At 44.7% G+C, this 15,648-nt stretch overlaps 1 protein-coding gene across 1 annotated transcript in view; it reads right to left on the bottom strand.

The window, feature by feature from the left end:
* LOC146829994 (uncharacterized) overlaps positions 1–15,648 on the bottom strand; it is a 135,976-nt gene that overhangs the window by 9,563 nt on the left and 110,765 nt on the right. Inside the window, exon 34 of the mRNA XM_085604237.1 lies at positions 4,199–4,339. Coding sequence (XP_085460363.1) covers positions 4,199–4,339 — 141 coding nt within the window. The remainder of the gene's footprint in view (positions 1–4,198; positions 4,340–15,648) is intronic.

Raw genomic sequence — 15,648 nt, forward strand, 5'->3', positions numbered from 1 at the left:
TGGCCATGACATCGGAATTGAAAAAGTATGCATTTTGACTATGTCAATAATAACGACATACACAAGCCCCTAACTGGGAGGATACAGAGAGTGACACAAACATATGATTTTCTTCACGACACCAAAACACCGTTTTATTACTATACTTGAACATCGACAGATAAACGAATAACTAAAGGGAAATGAGTCCGCACCATGAGAACTACTCGTTTCACGAAAACTTCATGTACCATAATCCCCGTAGCGATACATGCGCAGTACACACTTCCGCTAAGGGGCGTGGCCTCGGAGCTCCGGAAACAGACGGGATCATCCATCGAGGCCCGAATAGAAGCTTTAAACCATGGCCACGAGAACGGGAGTGATTCCAAGCTGTGGGAACCAATACCGAATAGGTGTCTACACGGGGCAGGACCCTTGGTGGCGTGAGTAATATGAATGTGTGATTTAAGTAGACGAGGCAGCGAGTTGAGACACAGAATGATTACGAATGAGTAGTTGCCCACTTTGCCTCGTTTCCTTCTCTCTCTTTTTCTTTCATATTTCGACCACGATGTGTGGGACTGGACTTCCTCGCTATGAACGGTAATGTCAAAAACCTTGGTCGTATGGTCGGGGATGCACTGGTTTGCATACAATTTTTATGTTGCGAATTCACAGTGTGTGACTACAGGGCTACCCTACGTATAGAGGTCCCACATGATGTTTATCCTCTCCTAGATTGGGGTAAGCGACATTGTGTGACATATGCGAGAGTGTTAATGCGTATTCACCACATAGGAATGAATTAGGAGTGGATTTGTTTTAAACTTGTGTTGATGCACTGAAAGTTCGACTGATAAGACTGATGTCTTATAATTACACGCAAATGGATATGTGTAGATAGGATGCGGTATAATACCGCCACCTTAATTATCACACGCCACAAGTATGAGTGAAAATAGGATGCGGAAAATTTCCGCCACCTAAAAATATATATACGCCACAATGCTGTGTGTTACTTCTACGAGTGGCTATGCCCTAATCACGCGCACATTCTATTTCATGGATTCACGTATGATGATGTGGAGAGTATAGAGACAATCACATTATTTTTGATGATATGTTTCTTTGCTAAAGGGAATTGACGCGCTATATATGTTGTTCGTCTTCTTTTATGTTTTTCACAGATGGAGTGAATTCATTTACGGAACAATAGAATTTAATAAGGAGCAGCTACCTGCCCTTACTGCACATTAGTATAGGGAACTTCCCTTCTACTTTTCTAAATCTTACAGGGGGTACATGCCCTGATGAATGTCCGTACACCCTTCATGGGGCATTAAGGACAGAAACATGTTGGCAAAAGGGTCCTAGGACCATAATATCCCTGGACACCCTCTTCTTCTGTTTTTAATGCCAGTGCCAAACCCAAGAAAAAAGGGAAACTGGGGTCTGACACAGATTTTTAATCTTTATACCCCCTGGCCAAAATCATCTTATTAAGTGCTCCCTGAAACATTGGTCGAGCCCACCCTGACCTCTAGGCGTCAGGGTGTCCCGATGATGAAGCATGACACCACTAGGGTGTGTGAGGGAATATAATATAAAAAGGACTTGCTTCCTTCCCCACACTTAGGTGGTGCTATATACTTCAGATAGGGCATACCATCATCTGAGTTAGCAATAGATATTTATTGCTGACTGGTCCATCACGGGAGTACTTATAGTGATTCAGTGTTTACCCACGGGAGGGCGTACTCCCTCATAGAGTTCCTCTCGGCCCCTTGCCTAACTAGGAGTCTTTCCTAATATAGGTTTGTGTATTATCCTAGTACATGGTACCCATGTTCCCAGGGAATAGGTACCTCAGAGGTTCCCCATTGGCCGAAGCATGTATTATGCCACCCATGTGGGACCATTCAAATTGGAACTACAGGCCTGCCATTGCAGCCTTTTTAAGTTGGTGCTTGCACCACTTACTAAAGATATAGGTTTTCTATAAGTGTTCTGAAGTCCTCCATTGGGTTCAACTGTGGTTTCCAACACCTCTTCACCGCTATGCACCCGGCTTTCCTGGTATAGGTAACTTGGTTGCTAGGGTATCCACAGGTGCAGTGCCTCTCCAACCTTCTGTCTTCTACGGGGTTTCTTCAGTGTAGACTGGGAAAGGTTCTTCATTTTTAAAACTCTAACCACGAATTATATGTAGAGTTGTATGAAGCTCGGGTTCATGTTCCCACACTGCACACGCTCTCCGTGGGCTCCCAATCTACACACCTTGGGTGGTTCCTTGGGGTCCCAGCGATTCTACATCCTCTTGACACTGTCCCGACTCGAGTCGTGGTTCTTATACCACTTTCTCAGTATTTGGTTTGGTCCCCCCTTGGACCCACTGTGCATCAGTGCTATTTACTGTGATTTCTTTGCTAAAGTAATGTGGGCTTTGTGTCCAAATAGTGTTATTTAATAAATACATATTTTAAAAAAACTTTGTGTGGTTCTTTTTCATTTCATCTATACTATAAGATTGCATTCTTGTAAAACAAGCTGCTTTACACTCCTTTAAGACTTACCCTGAAGGCTGCTCTCCACAGCTACCACTTAGAGAGCTTCAAAGGTTGTCCAAGACCCCTTAAATCACCATAAAGGTTGTCTGGACTGGTGCAAGTGCTGTGTGTCAATTTAGATGGCCGTACATAGGTTTACTGAATCATGTCCTTATATGGGCACACTTCAACTTGCCCTTATTTAGGCACAGAATCCCAGTCCTTATTTAGGCATTGGCAATACAATCCAAATACAGGCATGGACACTTACATCCTTCCATCCCACGTCACAACGAGTTCTTAGAAACCAGACCCTTAAGCTCTTGGGATTTTCCCTGCTTGGATTATTGATTTCTCCAACAACTCATATATTATGCATGAACTACTATTCCTTAGGGGTTCATTCATGACGTCTTCCTCTGCCCGACTTTACATCAATGCTATCATTCCTAGACACCTTCCAGGTATAAATATACCTTCACTTGCCCTGGCAAAGCACGCATGGCACACCTCGGATATCCGGCTCGCCACGGCAAGTCCAGAAGGAGTTCGAGTCCCCGCCTGACGCACTGAACAGACGCTGTCTTCCCTGCATGCAGAGATTCCAGCTTCCAGTGTTCTAACTCCCCTTTTGGGGTGTTAGAGCTCGAGATCCAGAAAGAGATTCCCACCTCTCTCATTCTAAGGTATGGAGCTGACTAGAACCTAGGAAAACTCTTGGCATATCATATAAATATAATATCATATACCAACTTAAGCTCATACCAACCATAGCTTAAACCAGCACCTACTTCTTACTTCGTACTGCACCTCGGTTAGGTACACTGGGGTAGAATTATTTACAAGCATCAGATGAGTATCCACCTTTAGCCTGTGTATTTATGTGTATGTGTATAGATATTGATCATAACTAAAAGACAATGCTGTTGCAGTTTTATTTCTTCCTACTGCTGACGCTGTGCATATTATATCTTGCTTACTGTCTAATGATCGTAAAAGCTCATATCACTTACACGAGAACTAAGACTGTTCAATAAATCCTTATATTGAAAACGCCCGTCTTTCTATTTCTGTGTAACTCTGCAGAAACTAGGCATGCACGATTGACTGAGTGAAACTTATCTATTGTTTCCACGATTATGAGACATGTTCCAATTCCAAAGGGAAACAAAGTTGTCATGTTTATGCGGTTGTCAGAAACTAATCCCTTCTTGTTCATTCAAGAAGTTTCTAGTGACCTCTGCGTTACCTGGCAAACAAGTAATTAAGCTTAATATACTCGATAGGAGCATACTGACTTCAGTCCAATGCAAAGAACTATAGTGTATATTATTCAAATGTGCAGAGCCTATAGGAGAAATAGGAATGACATTACACAAGTTGCTCACTTACATTAGTGAACATCATATACTAGGCCAGCTTCTCACAGAAGGCCATACAGGTGATGCCAACTCTGAAGTTTTCAAAGTCAAACTTTCCTGTACCACATAGAAAGTATGGTGGAGACCATTGTGTCACTACTTTTGTATGTGAATTTGACATGCACTCCACAAAGAGAGGGATTTCGCTGTACAAATCTAGTCAATCGTTTGATATTTCAAATTAGCCTCAACTGTTTTACAAGAAACTGGAAATTGAAAACACAGACGTCCTTCTTCTTAGCACCTTACCGTTCGGCTGAAGTGGATTGAAGCACCAGATGGTTCCCGGTTTACTGTCATCATAGCAGCAGCCTTTTACATTGCACTGCTCTTTGGTGATTCCTCCGTAGCCACAATTGACTCTTGATTTTGGTTCAATGGCACATTTGACTGTGGAAAACACGTTTGTTTAAATAAAAGATACATCTTGCAATTACAGGTTAGCAAACGAAACTGGAGATTGTCTATCAAAATCCATCAGGTTGAATTTATATTATGCGTAACTCATTTGAAGATATGTTGGCAAATCCAGAGATTACACACATTGTGGTTAATTTTCCTTCTCTGCCAAGACAGAGTTGGAAACTCCAACAAAGATAGAGTTGTCCTGCATCAGTAGTTTTATTTTCACCTAAGGAGATCTAAGCACCATGGACAAAGATACTTCAATGGAAAATCCACTAATGCCCTCCTCTGCCAGTGGATTTTCTGCGCTAGTGGAATTTGCATCTCAAAGTTTGGACACTACAGATGCACCCTGGGAGTACACTGTCAATGACTGCATGTCTACTCTGTCTAACATGCTGGGTGAAGTAGATGATACTAAGCCTTAAGTGAAAGTCCACTCCCTTTGTTCAGCAGACTGCCAAGGTAATGACTCCAACAGACATAGAGGCAGACCCCTCACTCACTCAGGCAACTGATATTCAACAATATTTAGCATCATTTACTCAACAATGACACCATGGGTGAAGCAGCTAAAGTATTTTATGTGGTGGAATATCAGCCATATGCAGCACCCCAAAGTGTCTATGCAACTAGAAGTCCACGCAGGAAATCAACCATTTCCTGTCAGATTTTATTTACTGTTCTCCTCCAAATGAGAACGTGAGTCTATTACATAAATGCAACGATAGTTTGCTCTAGAAATCTGCTGAAAAGTACTCCTTACATTGGACAAATACTTGACAGTTATGTCCTGAGCAAACTAGTGCTGCAATAATTGGCAGAAAAATTAGATGAGCTGTTCTGGGGAATGTGTAGTGGGTTACATATGCGTCAGATTCAGAGAATCTCTTCTCTTTACATTTTAGAATTATTGCTCATATCCTACAAAGCACTCATTGCAAAGCTTTTTTTATTTAGTCCTACTTTTCACTAAGATTTTTCCAAATTCAAATTATCTTTCGCTTTGAGTAGATATTTCTCAATTTGGCTATCTTACGAATATTTACCTGATGTCATCTGACAAAGTTGTTTTGGGGATTTTCTGTTATATCATTGTGGCGTACAATGCTTGCTTAGTTAAATGTCATATATGAAAGCATGGACATTTGAAATATTGCCTCACACAACAGCTTCAAAGCCCAATCACAGTTGAAATTTGAGGTGGTAAAGCAAAGTTAAGCATGAAAACTCTACCTTTCTCAATCTTTATTGTAAGTTCAGCGAAGGTAGATGTGAATCACTATGATTGTTGTTCTAGTCCAAGATATTTTTAAACTAGCAAGCCGTTTAGGCTTAAAGAGGAGAAATGTATCTATTTCTCCCTGTGACTTCCTTTTGCTTTGTATGATGCATTCCACACCCCATATAGCAAAAGGAAAATGCCTTTAAGGATTGGTTTTGGGCAGGAAGGTGTCCCTTCATGCAGGAAAACATTCCCTACTGTAAGGCAGGCACACTTGCCTTCCAATAATACCTTCATGGGTTCCAGGCACAAGAAAAAGTAGGCAGCAGAAATGCACCACATCTCTGTAAACATGGTGCTTTATTGATATCTCAATAAAACGTAATGCAGCCACTGAGTTGCCTTGCTGCACTGCATGACATGTTTATAAATCTGGACCTTTGATTCTGTCAGTGAAAAGGACTAGAATTATTACTTATTTTTCAAATGTGTTTCTCCCAGTATGAAACTCATTTTATTAACGATGTGGACTCTATGGGGCATACTTACAAAGTACTATTGAGTAAGTAATGTAGTACTTCTCTGGTACTCATTAATACATGAACATTTACATTTGCACCAATACACTCAAAACTGGAATAAAAATTAAATATTCACGGTCTATTCATACACAAAAAGTAAAAAAATAATTAACTGAGCCCTATTTCCAATTTTATTAACAGGCAGTTGGACATTTAGACCTAAAAACAAACACATTTAAAAGTATATAAAACATAACGTTTAATGTTACTTCCCATACCAATAAACTCTTTTGTGATGCTTGTGATGTGTTTGAGTCACTAACTGATATTGATAACTAATAACTAACTGATAGAAATCAGATATGACTAATGATTATTGAACAAGCAACTGGTTTATGTGCAGAGACTGTAACATCTGTAATGAAACACGACACCCCACAGTCCCGGGTGGGGTTTGTTAAATGTGTGCAGCAAGCTGATGGGAAATGAGTATTGCCCTTTAGAAATGGATCATCAACAAATGTCCCTAGTGTATGGTATTGAGGTACCTAGGACATAGGTACACCAGGGGTCCCCCATGGTCTGAAGCATGTATTATGCCACCCATTGGAGACCAATCAATTTGTAACTATAGGCCCACCATTGCAGCCTGTATAAACTAGTACTAGCACCACTTACGAAAGATATAGGTTTCCCTATATCTAAGGTCACTGCACTTAAAACCTATAAGTCACCCCTAATGCAGGCCTTTCAATCCTGAAGGCAAGGTGCTCGGTTCTAAGTGTGGGGGTGCCCCTGCACGAGCAGGGCCACCCCTACAACCTTCAGAGTCCATTCTCCCAGGTTGTAAGTAAAACAGCCATATAACATATAGAGGGGCACAGCGTCATTATGCAGTGACCATCTCAAAACTGGATGTAACATACCCTATTATGTTTGGTATCAAATATGTTGGAATCATACCCCCACACCATAAATTGTGAAAACTAGCTCTGATGTGTCCCCACTCGAAAATTGATTTCCGGGCCATCTAGCTAAGTCAAAAACGTGAAGGATCGTGGTTGTAGGAGAGTAGGGTTTACACTTATGTTGCCCCCAATTTTTTTCTGATGTTAACACTGGTTTCTGGCTATAGTCTGGCTGGGTCCATGCTAATCAGGGCCCCAGTCTCTCTGTTCTCTCTAAACAACTTGGAGTGCATATTAGATGCACTAGTGATTGGATACTGGGGTACCTTATGAGCCCCCAGTATATGGTACCCTAGGTACCAAGGGCATAGGTACTTCAAAGGCCTATCAGGGGTTGAAGCATGTATTATTCCACCCCTGGGAAGCAGACTAAATCTGACAACACAGGCCTGCTACTGCAGCCTGGGTGAGGTGGTGTTAGCACTCCTCACTGACATATAGGTTCCCTGTATCTCACCTTACACACACATATAAGCCTATCAGTCACCCCTAAGGCAGGCCCTGTCAATCCTGAGGGCAGGGTGCTTGGTTTACATGTGAGGGGGTGCCTCTGCCTGAGCAGGGCCCCTCTACAGCTCTCAGAGTCTATTCTCTGTGGCTGTTTGTGGATGCGGTTAAACCATATACTCTTAAGTGCATTATAACCTCGCGGTAAATGCTAACTCTGGGATGGCTGCATCAAAACATGTCGTGTTTGGTGTAAAACGCTTTGGAATCATACCCCCACACCAGTAACTGCTGTGGGAGTATGATCCCACCCTTCTAGAGGGATAGGCATGTACCTACTGTGGAAACACGGTAGAATCCTGAAAGAGCCCTGGCATCACAAAATGGATGACACCAGCACAGACACTGGGCTGCCCTCCTGCTGCTGACCGAAACTCACAGTGGAGGAGGCCCAACAATAGGCATCCTGTCACAGGGAGGTGTCACCACCTTCCAGACAGGATTTAGTGTGTTGGGGCTGGGTGGGTGCACTCCTAGAGTGCTTTGAAGTCCTGCACTGGGGGAGCAGTAGGCTCCTCTGTGCATATGCCAGCTCAAACCAGTTGAGGGGCTACCTGCCCCTGCTCTGGCGTGAAACTGGACAAAGGGAAGTGGGTGTAACCACCCACTCCCCTGACCCTCCCATAGGAGTGGTCATAGAGCTAGTCCCTCCCTTTCCTTTATTATAAGATAGGGAACCCTTGCCATTGTAAACTAGATATCCCTAGATGATGCTCTACAAGAAGAATCCTGGACCTGCGACATCCCACTACCTTTGGAAGACTGAAGAATCTCCCTTGGAGTCAAGGAGTGACTCCCCTGCTTGGCAGGCACCAAAACTTTGAATCAATGGTCACAAACTTTCCCGCTCCCGCCAGAGTCTGAAGTCCCTGCAGCCCCAGAAGTGGATTTCCTGACTTCTCGATGGCCCCGTGAGTCTCCAGCAGAGCTGATATGAGTGGACCCCATGAATGATGAGGAACAGCAATACCCAGGTACCATTCACTATTTTCAAGTGCAATCCCTTCACGACATTCTATGAACTTGTGCATTGGACCACGTGTGGTCCCAGCCTCCAGCAGTATTTCCACCGAAGATCAGAGGCCTACTTCGCCCGAGTGACCGTGGGCTCCTGAGAAGTGAATCCTCATGAGGCGTCTTTGCGATCCCTTTCCCATTGGCTTGTGGGTCCCCTGAAGACTTTGTCATCAAACCAAAGGGCTCCCCTGGTTGCTTCAGGCCTGCCCTGACTTACCCTTGCTGGGTGAGTCCCTCAGACCTTACTGGTCTGCACCGCTGACTTTCTTCACTTTCCATGAGACATGCTGTTGCCAAGGCTTGTTGGCTCCAATCCGGTTGCCGACAACTCAGTAAGCTGCAGACTTAGTGTGACACACCGAATCCAGCTCCTGGTTGTCGTCAACACCTCCTGGACCTCGTGCTGAAGAGTCAAGACACCCATGATCACCTGAAATCACCCGACGACTGTGGGCATCCATCTTCCTAGGCCCGGGTCACTGGCAAGTGACTTTAAATACTATCTCCTCTGCTTTCAGGTCTTCTTTCTTAATAATACATCCTTGGATTCCACCGGACACTTCTCCTGTCTTCACAAGCAGCAAGCCTTCTTTGGCTCCCATTGAAAATGACGCCGCGACCTGACACCAAAAGACACCTATGCACCCGGCTTTCCTGGGTGAAGTAACTCGTGCACTCCGGTGCTCCTGTGTGTGATGGCTCTAGAACTACTTACCCTGTAAGTGACTTGCTCATAGACTCTTCCGAAGTACCCTAAAACTTTAAAATTCCAACCGCAACTCGCTCCATTGAAGACGATTGGGATCCGTGGCTGTGTTCTCACACTGCATGCGTCTCCCGTGGGTCCTTTACTTACCTGCCTTGGGTGTATTAGTGAGGCCCCAGAGGTTCTGAAGACCTTAGGCCTTCTCCCTTCTCAAGTCATTCTTCTTATACCTCTTTTTTAGTATATGGTCTGGTACGCCCCTAGGGCCCCAGCCATATAAGTGCTTAATTTGTTGTGAAACATTGATTTGTGCATATGTTCCTGACTTCTAATCTCATAAAGAGATTAATAGAGTGTGTCTAGAAATAAATACATATATATATTTTGTATATATACCTGTGTGGTGTCCTTTCATTTGGTAATTCAAGAGATTATAAGGTAAAACAAGCTGCTTTACATTCCTCAGAGACTTAGCCTGAAGGCTGCTCTCCACAGCTACCACTAGGATAGCTTTCTTTAAAATGTTGTCTTAAACCTATCTACCATAAGAGTCGAATTGCACTGGTGCAAGGTGGCCACTTTAACTAGTGACCAGCATAAGCCAGGCCAACTTCTCACAGTGGTGATAGGAGAAAGTTAAGATTTCCTTCACTCCTTCTTGCTGCCAAGGTGTCAAAATTTTTCTGATATTTGATATGTGCCCACAGTGTTTGGTCACTCCAGCATTTATCAGGACCCTTCGGATCCCCAATTGTATGAACCTCTCTACCTGGCTTAGGTGCAGAGGATTCCCTTAAATAACGCACACTTGTTCACCTGTGGGGAAAAAATAACAGAAGGGGGAAAACACAGTTACTTATAGCTAGGCTAACTGTGCCCTTAAAATGTATCCATAAGCGGAGAATCACCATCCCCTAATGGTTTATTCCCATATTACACCACTATCATGATCCACCACGATGCTCGCTATACACAATATGGTTTAGATAAGTAGCACCGAGTCCTAAATTGGTACAAAACATTCAAAACGGAACAATGTTTGCAAAATATTATCTGCAGGAAACACCAGGGCAGTAAGCAGGAGTGAAGGAAATCTTAATCTTCTCCTATCACCACCATTCTTCATGTTTTTAACTTAGCCAGATAACCCAGGATTTTGTTTTTCGAATGGGGACACATCAGAGCTAGTTTTAACCTTCATTGCACTTTTCTTCGGTGATCTCAATTAATATGTTAGCATTGTTTTTCTCACCCTTTTGCTCCACCCCAGGCTATGGTCTGCGCAAGGGTGTATTGAAGGAAGCCCAATATAGAAGCATGTCACAATTTTCTGAAGGAGGGCAGTATTTTCTCACTGAGCATGTGCCACCTTTGTTAATGCATTTCCCTACTCCTTTGTATGTGTTGTGTTTAGTGTATTCAGGCCGGGTGGAAGTGCTTGCTAGCGTCACTCAAGCTGCTTGAAGGGCACACTTGGTGCCCTCCTTGCATAGTCTAGTTCAAACCAGCTCAGGAAGCCGTTGGCTCCTGCTCTGGCATGAAACTGGACAAAGGACATGGGAGTATCCTCCCCACTGTCCAACTCCTCACCTGGGAAGGCACCTTAAATCATCCCATCCCTTTCCTTAGGGTACTTAAGGGCTTACCTAAGAGTGGGTCCCTGGATTTGAAGTGAGACAAGATTCATTTCAAGACACCACTTCTACTTTGACCGTTTGGACAGTCTGGATTTCGCTGGACTTTACTCTGGGCATCCAGGCTGCAACTGGGAAGATTCCTGCTGCTTCTAATCTCGTTGCCCTACTCGTCTGCTGCAATGCATGTTCTTGTGCTCCATACAGGAACCAAGAATCTTCATCCTCACCGCATCACTTGCATCGTGGGCTTGCTCCTTTGATGGGCTGCACTAGGTCCTCTTGCAGTTCCAGTGTTCCAGCCTCTGGGTCCTTTTGAGGGTCACCTCTGAATTCTGTGGGCTCCCCTGATTGCTCGGTGCCTGCCCTGACTCCCCTGCTTGTGGTGAGTCACCTAGACCTTGCTGGTTCCGACACTGCTCCTTCTTCACTTTCCACATTGTTTGCAGTTGCCAAGGTTTGTTGGTGCTCTCGATGGACATCGACCCCTCAACTCTCCACATACAAGGTGGGACAGCTGATGAACAGCTCCTGGTCTTCCTGGTCTTCCACAGCATTGCCTGGTCTTCACAGCTGCAGTTACAAGGTCACCGTCATCTTTCCTGCTTTACCAGACATCAGTGGGCATTCATCTTCCGTGCCTCCTGGTCCCTTCTGAGTGGCATAGGCTCTATCCCCTCAGCGTGCAGGTACTTCTCAGCTTGAATCCACCTTTGGGTTCCACTGGACACTTTCACCTTCTCCAGCAGCGTCTTCTTCCTGGAATCATCCTTTGAGTTCGACTACGGTTTCCGAGACCACTTCACACCTATGCACCTCTCTTCCCTGGGATAGGTAACCTGGTTCCTAAGGTATCCATTGGTGGGGTGGCTCTCCAACCTTCTGTCTTTCACAGGGTTTCTTCAGTGTCCACTGTAGAGGGTCCTTCTTTAAAATTGCAACCACGTCTTTCTCAATGACTTGCATTGATACTGCGGTTGTGTTCCCACTCTGCACATGGCCTCCGTGGGGCTCCTGGTTACTTACCCCGGGTGATTCATTGGTCCCCGGCACTTCTGCATCTTCTGGGTTGTGGTTCACACATGACTATTTTACAATATGGTTTGGTCTCCCCCTGGTGACCTCTATTGAAAACTATTGTGTGCATTTTGTGTATCTGCAGCTTGGAGATATCGGTATGTGTTAGTGAGTGTCTTATAATAAGTACATATTTTTTATAAATACAATGTGTGGTTCTTTTTCACTTAATCTATACCTATAAGATTATGTTCTGGTGAAACAATCTGCCTTACACTCCTTCTGGACTAATCCTAAAGGCTGCTCTCCACAGCTACCACTTGCAGATGTTTCTAAGGTTGTATAAGACAACTAAAATCACCACGGGGGTTGTCTGGATTCGTGCAGGGTGCCCACTTATATAAGTGAACAAGGACACTCACAAGAGTAGCCATGCGCTTTACAAATACCCCTATAACATAACATAACATAACATCTGGAATGATGTGTCAGTCAAGGACCATTTAATGCAACAGAAGCAGCTAAATTATGCAGCTAAAAGGCAAATCATCTATATATTACAATACATTTCTGGCAGTATTATTCCTCTATATTGTAATTTTAACACATATTAATATTGCTTCAGCAACAGTTTCTCCTAATTTGCTCCAGTTTTACACAGGATTATAGCATTTTGCAGCTGTGGCACTGTTTTTAATGGTTTTTTTCAGTAAAATTTGATCCTTCTGAGATAGATGAAAATTACATTGTGATTTAAGTTGCAAGTGTTCATCCATACATTTGGGAAATACATTGCAACAATAGAATTGCATGATTTCATGCCCATGACATTAGGCAAATGATTCAACATTCATAGCAGTGAAGAGCCGTACACTTTGTAGCAGTCATGCAGACAAGTATCTTAAAAGGGGTTTCGAGCTCCTGCAATCTGCAATGATATTCACTGCTTCCCCAATGTCCTTTCGTTTGGAGGTTTTACAATTAAACCAAGGTTTTTCTCCTCCATATAAAAAAATGATATTGACTGCTGATGTAATTTACTTGTCACCATAACGTGATCTGAAACACCTCTATTTTGTAGAGGACTCAGACTTTTGTGACTTGTCTAGTCACAATCAACAAGTCCAGTAAATTTCAACCCGCTGACCAATATTTACAGAACTGCTGTGTAGTGTAGGTTAGAAAGGTTTAAGAATGCGGTTTAATTATCAGTGGTACATTAAAGTTATCTTTTGAAGTCACAAATTCCCAGATCGATCTATATAGCAAAGTTTATTTTTTAAATGAAAAAAACATGATAGAACCTTTTTATAATCAAATGAATTTCTAGTTCAAGACACAGATCCCCAATGAAGTTTGTTATTGGAAATAGATCTAAATGAAAGCTTGCTAATATTATGAATGAATGAATGAATGAGGGATTTATAAAGCGCACAGCTACTCCAAGAGTGTCCCAGCAATAGGCAGGTAGCACATATCTGGGCATGTGATTGACTAGTCTTTGAACTTTGAACATGGAAGCAGTTTAATTCATCTGCTCGGCATACAGAGGATACAGCAAGACTTTGCGACCACTACAGAGATCTGAGACTTGAGGGTTGACTTATGATCCATTAGGACCCCTACATTTCTCACTTTGTCATTTGGGTTAGGACCCAGCAAATGGGTAGGCCAGTGCACTAGACAGCCCTGATTGTGGTCAGGTCCAGATAACAAGACCTCCGTCTTGTCAGGGTTGCAATATAGACCCATGACCCATGGCCAGTTCTCCTGCCTCCACTGCCCCAGACCATCACCGAAACCCCGGCCTCCAACATTGCTGACGCCTGCACCGGCGACACCCTAAAATGCATCCTCCTCAACGTACGCTCCGTACACAAACACGCCATGGAAATCTGGGGCCTATTCAACTCTCTCTCGCCCGACATCGCCTTCTACACAGAGACCTGGACCAACGCATCCTCTGCCCCTGCCATTAGCACCGCCATCCCAGACAGATACAAGATATACAACCCCAACCACCCAGGAGGGGGCCTCACCATCACCCACAAGAGCACCCTCCGCCTCACCACCTCCAGTGAAGCCTTCTCCTCCGCTCAACACCTGCACTTCCAGATTCAGACCACCCTCAAAGCCACAAACAGAAGAACCCTCATCTACAGTCTCCCCGGCCCCAGAACACCCTTTGTCATCACCAACTTCATTGCACCCCACGCCATTGCCTCAACAAGCTACATACTCATTGGAGACCTGAACTTCAACCTCGACAACCGCAGCGACCACAACTCTGCTATCCTTCGTGACAACCTCGCCAGCATTGGACTTAAACAACATGTCAACACACCAACCAACAGAGCAGGACACACCCTCGACACCATCTTCGCGGCAGGAAACAGCGTCCAATTCAGCCACACAACACAGCCACCATGGACCGGCCACCACTGGGTGCACTTCATCATCAACAAACCAAAGGCGCCTAAATCAGCCCCACGACCACCATGGAGGAACTTGACTCCACCCTCACCCAAGACAACCACACCTGGGCATGGGACGCAAACGACGCAGCCAGAGAACCTCTTACCTGGATCTCCAACTGCGCTGATGAGCTCGCTGCGCAATGCAACCCTGATAGACAACGCCCCAGGAAAGCCGCCTGGTTCACCACTGCTCTCCAAGAAGCCAGACGCAGCTTCAGACGCCTGGAGAAACACAAAGACAACCGAAAACCACACCACCTACAAGGACGCCATGAGGCACTACCACAACCAGATCAGAGCCACCAAGAGGAACTTCATCCACAACAAAATCCTGATCAACTCCACCAACTCCAAGGAACTTTTCACTGTCATTCAAGATTTCACCAACCCATGCAGCGAAGCCACAGACATCACCCCAACCCAAGACCTCTGCGACAAGCTTGGAACCTATTTCCACCTCAAGATCAAAAACCTCTATGACAACTTCATTGACCATCCACCAGGCACCACAGATGGCCCCTCACCCCCCAAAAACACCATCCAGCTCACCATCTCCAAATGTACACCGATCACGGTCGAAGAAACTGCCTCAACCATGAAAAGCATCCACTCAGGGCCCCCACCAACCCCTGTCCCCCTCACATCTTCCACAGAGCCGCGGCCGCCATCGCACCCGAACTACAACACACCATCAACACCACCTTTAAAACAGGCACCTTCCCTGATGACTGAAAGTGCGCAGAAGTCAGACCCCTGCTCAAGAAGCCCACAGCTGACCCCACTGACCTCAAGAACTATTGGCCCATCTCGCTCCTCTCCTTTACAGCCAGAGTTGCAGAGAAAACAGTCAACAGGAAACTGACACAATTCATTGAAGAGAACTCCGTTCTTGGCCCGTCCCAATCCGGACTCGGAAGCAACCACAGCACAGCGACCACCCTACTCGCTGCCACAGATGACATCCGAACCCTCCTGGACCAAGGCCACTCTGCAGCCCTCATCCTACTTGACCTATCAGCGGCATTCGACACTGTCTCCCACTGCACACTAGTTGCCAGTCCTAACGATGCAGGCATACAAGCAACAGCCCTGGACTGGATCCGATCATTCCCCACCGGAAGAAGTCAAAGGATCAGTCTCCCACCCTTCCTCTCTGACCCCACAAAAATCACCTGCGGAGTCCCACAGGGATCATCACTGAGCCCCACCCTCTTCAACATCT

This window comes from Triturus cristatus, chromosome 5_1 (genome assembly GCF_964204655.1).
Source record: "Triturus cristatus chromosome 5_1, aTriCri1.1, whole genome shotgun sequence".
NCBI classification, from domain to species: Eukaryota; Metazoa; Chordata; class Amphibia; order Caudata; family Salamandridae; genus Triturus; species Triturus cristatus.